The sequence below is a fragment of the Plasmodium gallinaceum genome, assembly GCF_900005855.1.
Source record: "Plasmodium gallinaceum strain 8A genome assembly, contig: PGAL8A_v1_119, whole genome shotgun sequence".
In the NCBI taxonomy this organism is placed as follows: domain Eukaryota; phylum Apicomplexa; class Aconoidasida; order Haemosporida; family Plasmodiidae; genus Plasmodium; species Plasmodium gallinaceum.
Genome location: NW_021628276.1, coordinates 86,507 through 99,170, shown reverse-complemented (window position 1 = coordinate 99,170; position 12,664 = coordinate 86,507). Strand labels below are relative to the sequence as shown.

The 12,664-nt window shown below is 16.9% G+C and overlaps 1 protein-coding gene across 1 annotated transcript; it reads right to left on the bottom strand.

The window, feature by feature from the left end:
- Positions 1–977: 977 nt before the first annotated feature.
- Positions 978–12,254, bottom strand: PGAL8A_00415800 (conserved Plasmodium membrane protein, unknown function; the record flags this gene model as incomplete). Its single annotated transcript, XM_028672872.1, has 1 exon — positions 978–12,254. The coding sequence occupies one exon, from the start codon at positions 12,252–12,254 to the stop codon at positions 978–980; it is 11,277 nt and encodes a 3,758-aa protein (XP_028529381.1).
- Between the last annotated feature and the right edge of the window lie 410 nt (positions 12,255–12,664).

The window sequence follows — 12,664 nt, the reverse complement described above, 5'->3', positions numbered from 1 at the left end:
AAAAAAAAAATCAAAAACATTTGATTTATTATGAGAAAAAAGACAAAAATCTACTTAAATGTGTTAATTTCATGACAAAAATAATTATGCAAATGTATTTAAAAATATGCAAAATATGAAAAATAATAAATGTGTATTCAATTTATATATATAAAATAAGAATTTTTTTATGAACATTTTAAAATATTTATCTATATAGAAAAAAAAAGGCATTCTCATAAACTTCTCTATTTATATATTACATTTTGATTATATTTACAAAAGAGAATGCAAATAAATAAAAAAAAAAAGTGACAAAAATAATAGAAAATCTTTTAATATAAAAAATACAAATATTATATTTAGAAATAAAATTTTTATTATATGAAAATCCATATAAATAAAAATTTGTCCATGATATAAAAATTATACGAAATATAGAAACAAAAAAAAAAAAAAAAAAAAAAAAAAAAAAAAAAAACTTAATTTTATATACATAAAAAACATAATAAGATAATATTAATTTGTTGTTAAAAAAAGATAAAAAAAAATTATATTATTGGGAACATATGTCTTTACAATATAATGCTTTATGTTTTTTATGACTATTTATTTAATTATAATCAGTGAAACAAAAGGCTAATTATCTTTAATTTTTAATGATTCAGCCTAAATTTACTATATAAAAATTTTAAAGACACTATTTAGTTTTATATACTTTTTGTTCTTTGTTATTCTCAAATGCGAATTCTATAAATGCATTTTTTTTATATAAATTTTTTTTTTTCTTCTTTTTATTATTCTATTGAACAACTCAGAAAAATTTTTATTAGTTTTTACTTTGTTTTGTTACCTTTTATTAATATATGTAGTCTTATAATTTTTATTTAAAATAGTTTTCTAAGCTGTATTTTAGTTATATTAATGACAAACAAATATGAAAATATATTCTTGGATATTTTTTATGACAATAAAACATATATAATGGAAAAATAATATCATGAAGTAATAGTTGAAGAGTCATTTAAATTATAATATTCTTCAAATTCATTTTTTAAATTTTTTAAATCTATATATAATTCTTTAAATGTGCATCTTCGAGATGGGATAAATTGTAAACATTTTTTAATTATTTTCTTAATTTTATGTTTCCATATATTATTAGAAAAAATTCCTTTAGTTGGTAGTAGATCTTTAATAGTAATATTTTTTTCTCCTGAATATATATTAGTACTATTTTTGCAATTCCATTCACACAATATATCAACTACTTTTACTTCATTTTTATTAACGATATTTAATAAATTTTGTCCTCCGAATAATTGACAAAGTACTAAACCAACACTAAAAATTGTTGTTTTTGTTGTAAATTTAATTATCCACGTATCAATATTAGGTGATTTTAAATTTTCACATTCTTTTTTTTTTTTCTTCTTTTTTTCTGAATCATTTAATTTGCTTTCTGTTTCATTTTTTTCTTTCTCTTTCTTATATAAATATTCTTTTATTTCTTCATTATCAGAGTAATGCTCTATTGAATTATCATCGTTTATATCATGTGTACATACTTTGTTTAAATAATAATCTTTTAAGATGTCATCTAAGTCATCATTTTTTTGTTTTTTTTTTAATCTTTCATCTTGAATTAAATTTGAGTTTAAAATTTTATTTGTTTCCTTAAAAATGTATCCTTCTTTAAATTCACAATTATCATTGATATTTTTTGAGTTTTCTTTTAAAACGTTGTTACAGTCATCTTTAAGAGGACTCATATTATTATCAAAATTTTTCTTATAATTATTCATATTATTATAATTGTTTTTATATTTATTCACATTATCACTGTCACAGTTTTTTTTATAATTACTCATATTATTATAATGATTTTGATAATAATCCATATTATTATAATCACCCCAATAATTACTCGCATTCTTGTAAAATAAATATGGACAAACATTTTTTTTTAGCGAATTGTTTATTTTACTATCATTGTTTTGGGTAATGATAGAAGAAGTGTTATTATCTCCACTTTTTATGCAACTACTTTTTTGATAAATTGGATGTAATGACTTCTCGTTAGTAGAATATTCTTTTTTTTTAACAATAGCTTGAATAAAACAAAGTTCTAATAACTTTTTCCATCTATATTTGATTCTTAATTGTTTAGTTTTATTTATATGATAAATATCTGAGTCAGACCCATACCATGTTTTTCTGAATTGGTCTGATTTATTTAATGATGATAATAAAAAAACTAAGAGAGCACATTCAGGAGAGCAATATCCTTTGGTACAAATTACGTAATACAAAAAATTATTAAAATTTTTTTGAACATTATTAATTTTTATTTTTTCATAATATGATGGATTGGTTGGAAAAAAAAAACTTCTACCTGGTAATGCATCTCCTATATCTATGATAGTAACATTTTTGCAAGAAATTTTGGAATTTATCATTTCATATTCAATCATAATATTACCTGGTTTTGTATCCCAATTAATAATAGGGTTATCAATTGATTCACATATTATCATTAAATGCTTAACTAATTTTTTGCAAATATCTAATAAAAACAATCCATAATTCACATTATCTGTTCCTTTTAATTTTTGAATAATATAAGTTAAAGTACATCCATCAATCATTTGCATGGCTACACCTAAAACATCTTCATTATTCTTTGTTACTCCAATAGAAGACCATAAATATTTAGGAATTGAATTTGAATATTTTTTTTTTATCTCTTTTGTTAAATAATTTTCGCATTTCTCTTTTTCTACTTGACATTTTTTGCATAAATTAAATTTTATATTTTTCAAGTTGTTTATAAAAAAATTAAACGAATTACAAGAAATATAATTATTAATTAAATATTCGCATGACTGATGATTTTTTGACATGCAACTACATGAAATATGTTTATATGGAATTAAGTTATACGGTAATGTTTTATATGATTCCAGTTTATATGGTATGAATTGACCTGAATGAGAATTCATAGAGACATAATTAATTTTTATGTTTTCTTTTTCATTTATACACTCTTTATAATTTTTTTTAACATTATTTTTTATATATTTTTTTTTTTTCACACTTAATATCCTTTTCTTTTTTTTGTTAATATTTTTAATTATTAATTTCGTTTCCTTTTTATTGGAACATTTCTCATTATCCTTTTTATTCTTTATTTTTTTTGTCTGATTTTTATTCCTTTTTTGTTTTATTTTTATTTTCTCATTTCGTATTTTTTTTCTTAAATTTATATTTTCGTTAATGATTTTTTTTTTTGTCACATTTTCATTATTTACTTTTTTATTTTTCTTTTTATTATTAATTTCAAGTATATCACCATTTGCTTTTATTTGATCATCAACCTTTGCATTCCTTATATTATTTTCATAATTAAAATTTTCAATGTGATCAGTATTCTTTTTAATATTATCGTTGAAAAGAAAATTTTTGTCATTTATTTCAAAATCATTACTTAAAATAGATATATCTGAATTTTTGTTTAATTTATATAGTAAGATAATATCTTTATCATAAAAAATATTTAAGCATTGCTTGCAGATAAAAGGGAATTTACTGTTATCAATTGCATTAGAAGATTTTTCAGAAATATCTGGATAAAATAATTTATTATTATCATCAATGTGACTATTATTAATATTCATAACATTACTATTACTATTAATAGAATTTTTATTATTAATATTTTTGTTATCTACAATATTACTATCGTTTTCAATGTAATTATTATTAATAACATTATTTTTGTTTTTAATAATGATATTATTTTTATTATTATTTTTCCAGTCATTTATTTTATTATCTATATTGAAATTCACATTCATAACTTTAGAATTATTATCTGTAGCATTATTTATTACATTTCTTTCGTTACATAACTTTTGATAGTAAACTGGATATGAATTAAATGATAAATTCAAATGTTTATTTGACTTTAAACTATAATTATCATATTTAAAATTGTCATTAAAAATTATTTCATTATTTTTATTTGAATTTATTAATTTTTCTTTTAGCAAATTTTTTTTTTCTAGATAATTCATAATTTCAGTATTTACACTTTTAAGTTGTTTCCCTTCTGATAGTAAGCTATGTATTTTATATTTTAATTTAAATATATTGCACGAGTCAATATTTAATATTTTAATAGCGAATTTATTACTAGGTATATTTCTAATAGAATTCTGGTATATCGTAAATGGATTATTTATAACATCATTTATATAATTGTATCTTATTATATGCTTAATTATATTAAATAATGTATTGGATTCAACATTATCTTTTTCTAACAAAAATTTTATATATTTCTCTTTTAAAATATCATATAATGATTCATAACCAAAATTTTTCAGAAAATTAATTTTTTTTATTACTTCAATTAAATATCTAATAATAAGTTGTTTATTAAATAATGAATTATCTAATGACAAGGCATTTTTATCACTTATATTAAAATAGGAATCATTATTATTTACATTTGTATTTGCATTATTTGTGCTGTTATATATATTACTATTTATATTTCTACTATTCATTTTTAAGTAATTTGCAGAATAGCTATTTTCATAACCATTAATAATCTCCTTCTCATTTTTTATAATTGAACAGCTTTTACAAGTGTTTTTATTATTAGAAAAATTAGAATTTAAATTATTTTTATTTTTTTTTACATTGTTATAAAAAATATATGAATTATAAAAGTTATCAGTATTTATAATTTTCTCTTTTTGAATAGAATTAGCATCTTCATTATTAATGTCAATTATATTATTCTTTTTCATATTTACTATTTTAAAAGGAAATATGTCCTTAATATCATTTTTAATATTTTTATTATTCAGTGCACTTATTATACAATTTTTTTTTTTTCTTAAATTTAAATTATCATTGATATTTTTTATTTTATTTTTGTCAAAATTTTTTGTAATTTCATTATCTATTGGGCATGTATATTCTTTATTTAATGATTTTGTTAAGTAATTTTCTAAAAATGAAGTATAAGAAAAACCGTCTTTTTCTGTATTATCTATAAAAAATTTTGAATCGCATTTAAAATTATAATTTGAGCAAAAAATAGTATTAATTAAATCACTTATAATCAGATTAAAATCTTGGCTATTTTTCATAAAATCATTTATATTATTCTCATTAATATCATTATGTAATAGGTAATCATAATTATTCATACTTATTTTATGAAAATCATAATTGTTTATACTTTTTTTTAATAAATTATAAAAATTTTCAAAATTATGAATATGAGGATAAAAAAAATTACAAATATTGTCAATCGCAACTATTTCGGCTTCATATACTTCGAATTGGCATTTATTTTGTGAACTTAATTTTTTTTTTAATTTTACATATACATTTCCAAATTTTATATCATAATCTAAATTTTTTAAATAATTTAAATATCTTTTTAATGCGTTACAATTATGCATCATACTTTCATAGTATGGTTCTCTTAAATTTTTTATATTTTTGTCTTTTTTAAAATCAATATAATTTTTATCTATGCCATTATCATTTTTATTAAGATCTGTTTTTTTTTCTTCATTTGTATTTATGTTACAATTCATTATATCTATATTTGTTTTTTTTTTGTAATTGTTATTCTTGTAATTATTAAAATAATTTTCTTTCATATTTTTATGCATACTACTACTACAAATATTATTTACTTTTATTTTTTTTTTTTTAGTTTTGTTATTACTACAGTCGCTATTATCATTATTATTATATTCATTTTTGTTTTCATTATTATTATTATACTTACTTTTGTTTTCATCATTATCATTATCATCATCATCATCATCATCATCATTATTATTATTATTATTATTATTATACTTATTTTTGTTTTCATCATTATCATCATCATCATCATCATTATTATTATTATTATTATTATGATTATTATTATAATTATTATTATTATTATTATGATTATTATTATAATTATTATTATTATTACTGTTATTGTTACTGTTATTATGATTATTATTATTATTACTGTTATTGTTACTGTTATTATTATTACTATTATTGTTGCTGTTTTTATTGTTTTTATCATTATTACTATGATCAATGTTATATTTATTTATAATATTACTATTATTATCACTACGATTACTATTTATAGTATGATTACTGTTATTATTATTTTGATAATTACTAGTTTTAATACAACAAAAATTATTATTATTACTATAACAATTTATATTTACATTATTTGAAATATTACTATTTACATTATTACTTTTGTTAATATAACTTATTAAATCACATTTTTCATTTATTTTTCCATTTTTAAAATCAAAATTTTCCACTATATTAAACTTCTTCATATATTTTTTAACAGAACACATTTCATTTGTGTCAATATTTTTTATATTTGTAACTTCGTATAATAAATTGTTATTTTTATTTAAATAACTTTCGTTATATATTTTCATATTTTTACTACTATTTATATTGCATATTTTGCTATTTGTCGTGTGAAGTTTGTTCTTAGTATTATTTTTAATATTATATATGTAATTTTTATAATCTACAATATTTAAAGGTTTTAATATATTTAATATGGTAGTATTAGTTTCACATAAATCATTGTAATTGTTAATATTAATTTTTTCGTTGGCATTTTTACTATATATATTAACAGATAAATGTTTTTTATTTTTATTTGAGGAATTACATAAATGATATATATTATTTTTATCTAAATATTTAAATTTATGACTATGTGCATGTGTTATATTATCTAAATAATTTTTATCCCTATTTAAAACTCCAAAAGGATTATTATATTCATGATTTATATTACTTTTATTCATATTATATATAGTGGTTTTTTCATTAAGTAGCTTATAGAACTCTTTGTTTTTTTCGTATAAATTTTTAACTTTATTTTTATATTTTAAACTGATCATTTTATAGTAAGAAAAATTTTTATTGGTTTTATAATTATTATTTGTGTTTTTATTCACGAAAGCATGAATTGAATTATTCTGATTATGATATGTGTTAATTTTTATATAATTACTTTTATTATTTTGAGTGAAGTTATAACTTTTATAAATGTTTTCAAAGTAACAATGCTTATTATGAATATTCCTTATATTTTTAAAATTGTCTTCTAAATACTTAATGTAATATTCATGATAATCTATCTTTTTATCTTGAGAATTATTATATATTTTTCTTTTCATTAAATATCTATATTTATTTTTCAAATTAATATAAAAATTTAGTTTTTTTTTTAAATAATGTTTTTCTCTACTGTTATTTACAACACTAAAATTATTAATATATGAAAAAACATCTATTTCTTTTTTTTTAATTAAACTTTTGTTTTTTTTATTTATAATATAATCAATATTATAATTGCAATCTTTGTTACTAATATAGGCATCTGGATATATATTATTTAACCATTCTTCTTTTAACTTGAATTTTAATGATTTTTTTTTGATACCATTATTTTTAAGGTAGAAATTTTCATTACTTAATGAGTATTCATTATTTAAAATTAATTTTGATAAGTTATGAGAATTATCTAAAATTTTAGTTTTCTCATGAATATTGTTAATGTTTTTTGATATAACATAAGAATGATTACAATCTTTATCTAAAAATAATTTATTTATACTTGCATTGTTTGAATATTTTATTTTAGGATGTAAATTATATTTATGTAAAATGTCTGAATGAGAGTAATGTTTTTTCAACAGATAAATGTTATTTTTTAAATAGTCATCATGTGTCTCATTCTTCTCATTAATTATTTCACACATTGTATCATTAGTTATATTTTTTGGACAACCATATTTAGAATTAAAAAATGTATATTGATCTCCTTTATAATTTTTTATAATGAATAATCTTAAAGGATCTTGTTTTCTTAAATATGTCTTGTAATTTGGAAAATAATTTTCTGATATTTTATTTAAAATAGGAGTTTTATCTAAATGTATTTTACTGTTTATTTCTACTACTTGTTCGTTAATATGCTTTCGTTTATTTATATCTATAATTCTCTTAATTTCATTATATTTTTTAGAATTTCTAAGAAAATAATTATTAAAAATTAAACTATTCTTATTTAAATAAAAGGAATTGATGTTTTTCGAAGGGATGGATATCTTATTTTTAGACAGGCAACTATTTTTTTTATATTTTCTAGAATTATTTAATATAAAAATGGTATTAAAATTTTTATTACAGTTTATAGATATTTTATAATTTTTTTTTTTCCTATCATTTTCATTATATATATTCTTATTTTTATATAAATTATATTGAAAATTATGATTCTTAGAATTAAAATTAACGAAGTTTCTTTTACGAGTGTTGCATTTTGTAGATAAACTGATTAAATTATTGTTTTTTTTTTTGTTAATGATATACATACAAGTTCCACTTTTACTTTTTGAATTATTTTTTAAGTATTTTTTATGATTAATATCTATTATCTTGTCATTTATACGTGATTTAAGCATGTAGTCAGAATTATTCATATAATTTTTTTTTCTAATAAAAATTTGTATACTTTTATTATTTTTTAATAAAGTAAAAAAATTTTTGTTATACAAATGCTCATTTTTTGGTGTAAATCTTAAATTTTTTCGCATTTCATTAATCTTTATATTTGTATCATATTTTTTTTTATCTTCTTTATAACATTCTATATTTTTATTAAATAAATATTTATAATTAAAGAAATTCTCGCATAAATATGAGCAATACTTTTTATAAAAATTATTAATATGTAGTAACTCATTTCTTGTTTTATTTTTGAAAATACATGTGTGTATATTGTTGATATTATTGATATTTTTTTTTTTGTTCTTTTTGTGATTTGTTCGTATCATACTCGCTTTGTCCTTATCAACTATATTATTTTTATTATAGACATCATAATTATCGTATTTTTTACTTTCTTCCTCATTTATCTTATTAGTTCTATTTTTTACAACTTTAAATTTAAATGGTACTGAATAATGATTCCTTACATTATATGTGATATTATTATATTTTTTTCTTATGTTAATTTTTTTATTATTTTTCTTTTTGATTTTCAGAGTTCTTATATTGAGTTTACTTTTTATTTTCTTCGTAATTTTCTTCTTCTCATTGTGTTCTTTATTTCTTTGTTTACTTGAATTATAATTATTTTTTATACTATTCAAATATATTTTTCTCTTTCTATCATATATACATTTATCACTTATATTATATATAAAATTATAGTTATATATTACATTATTATATAAAAAAATATTTTTTATATAATTAAATTTGATAAAATTAAGAAAAATATATATGTATAAAATTCTTAAATAATTTATGTCATTTATAATATTATATGGAATTATGTAGATTTTTTTATTTTTTACTTTATCCTTTCTATCTATTAAGGTTATAATACTATATAAGTATATAAGTATATCTATATATGTAATTCTTGTAATTTTTCTATTAAAAGAAGAAAAAAAATTATATTCATATTGTGCTAGTATTTCATTATTATGCAAATTGAGATTTTGTTTTCCTTTTTTAAGTTCATTTTTCTGATTTTTGCTATAATATAATTTAAATATTTTGAAAAAAGTACAAATTAAATTATAAAAATAAAAATATAAAAGCTTTCTAATTATTTTATGAAAAGAAAGATTTTCATTAATTTTTGTAATAAATATATTTTCTATTATTTTTGAATATATATTTTTTTCTCTATTTGTTGCACTACATATACATAATTCTAATATATTGTTGTATAGATTTATTACATTTTTTTTACTAAACAATCTATTAAATTTTCTTATCTTATTATTTAATGTATATAAAGAATTAAAATTATTAAAAATTATTCCTAAATCACAAGAAGATATAATTATACACTTAAAAATTAAATTAAATATTTTATAAAAATATAAGAATATGTTACAAATATATTTTTTTCCATCTATCTTATTTTGTATAACAAATGCTATTTTATAATTTTTTATATCCTTTTTTATTTGAGTTAAACTTTTTACTTTCATATCAGATTTTTTCTTTCTATAATATCTCATAAAAAAATTATATCCTAATATTATGTAACATTCTAATTTAATGAAGTATTTTACATTTAGGAAACAATTTAATTGTATAAAAAATTCAAAATTAAAACAATCTTTTAACATTTTTAAGATTTCATTATGTTTTAATATTTTAATACAATCTCTTGAATTTTTTAGGAATTTTAAAGTCCTTTGTAAATTAATATCTATATATATTATATTAGACAAAGTTTTTATAAATGTATTTTTAAAATATTCCTTCAACACAAAATAATATTCATTAAAAAAATATAAAAATATATTTTGTTCTTGTTTTTTAATCCTGTTAAAATTTATCAGAATACATAACAATCCATTTTCATTAAAAATATATAAGAGTATATTTGTAAAATAAAGAATAATTTTCTGATATTGCTTAAGGAGATATTTAAAATTTTTGATGCATCCTTGTATATCTGAATTTTTTTTTTTTTTTAATAACATTAATGTATTATTTTTCATCCTTTTTTTTACATTCTGAATATATGAATTAGCACTTTTTTTATTTCTAAAAAATTGACAAACTTCACTTAGATTATTTTCAGAGGAATTTTTTAAATATAAAGATAACTGCATATAAAAAATATAAAAATAATATATTAAACTATCTTTAATTATTTTAAAAAAAGCAAATATTATAAAACAAATTTTATAACAATTAAAGGAAAATATATTTGCTAAATCTTTAATAAAATTTTTTATATAAAAATTTATACAAATTATTCTTATAATTTGCATTATATAGAAATTATCTATATAATTATAAATAAAATGTAAAAATAATTTTCCATATTTTACCTTAAAAATATGAACATTTATTAAGATTTTAGAAAAAGCTTCAATAAATTTAAAGTTATCACAAAATTCGTAAATTTGATATAAAAATCCTATTAATTTTGTTGTACTTCTTATATTTTTTGAATTTTTGAAGTAATTAATACTTTGCAATTCAATCTTATAATAATTATTAAGAAAATAACAAAGTATATAATTTCTTAAAAATTTAAAGTATAATTTTATAGTTGATAGACTAATAATTTGATTTAGATAAAATTTTAAGGTTAAATAATATGCAATGATATATTTTAATATATTTTTTATTAACATTTCATTTATTTTAAAATTAATAACTAATTGTTTTGTTAAATGATTTCCTTTTTTATGGATAAATTTTGTATTTCTTTTAATTTCTATCCTTATTTTCCACTTTTTTCTTTTAAATTTAAAGAATTTTTTTTTTACAATTTTATTTTTTTCTATAATGTTCATATTCCTTTTTTTTTTAAATATCATTTCATGAACCATTGTGGAAATTAAAGAATATCTCTTATATATTTTGTATGTTAAATGTTTCCTTTCACTTTTTCTGTATAAATTAAGCCCACTCCTCTCTTTTAATTTCTCGTAATTTTTTTTTTTTTTTTTTTTATTAACAAAATATGAATTCATGTTTTCATTTGTATTCTCAAATTTATTTTCATAAAATTTAAAATTATCATCATAAAATGTTTTAAAATTTATTGTACTATCTTGAGAGGAAATTACTGTTTCTATTGTTTTAGATGATATTCTATTTAGGTAATGTGTATTTTTATTTATCTCAAATTTATTTTTGCGGTTATTTTTTTCCAAAAAATTCAAATAATAAAAAAATTTTGTTTTTCTTTCATTTGTGATTATTTTTTTCTTATAAATTTTTTTACTTAATTTAATGGAATTATTTTTTTGTTTTCTCCGTTTATTTCTTATTTTCCTTTTTTCATTACTTCTGTAACCATATTTATTTAAAATATTTTTTCTGTAGATGTCGTTAATGCAATTACTCCCATTAAAATATTTAAATTCATTATTGTTTATTAAATGGTTATAATTCTTTTTTCTTTGTTTAGTTTTCTTTTTGAAATTGTTTCTATTATTATTTTTTTTATTATAAAAAAAATTATTGTCTTCTTCTAAAGAAGTTAAGTATGCATCAACATACTCTTTTTTATATTTTTTTTTGTACGTAAAATTATTAGATATATATGAATTATTTAAAATTTTTTTTTTATTGTTGTCAATATCTAACAATGATTGTATTCCATAATATTTATAATAAAAATCATTGTTTTTTAAATTCGCTAAATATATCATTTTTTTTTAAGATATGATATAGACAATGCATATGCATATTTATATATATTTAATAATTTAAATGTATTAAAGTTTATATATTATTCTTATCAATATATCTTATTTAAAAAAAAAAAAAAGTAATTAAGTATTAATGCTAAAATTAACAAAAGGTATTATTATTATTATTATTATTATATATATATATATATATATATATATATAACATACAAATTTTAGTAAAAATATAAAGAAAAATGTGTATGTATTTGAACTAAAAAAAAAATTATGTGTGAAATTAACAAAATAACAATTTCCTAGTTTGCATTTCAACAGGTAGTAAAATACTAGAAAATAAAATTCTGTTTGTTGCACTAGCAAAAAATTTGTCTTTTTTTTTTTTTTTTTTTTTTTTTTTTTTTAATTAATCT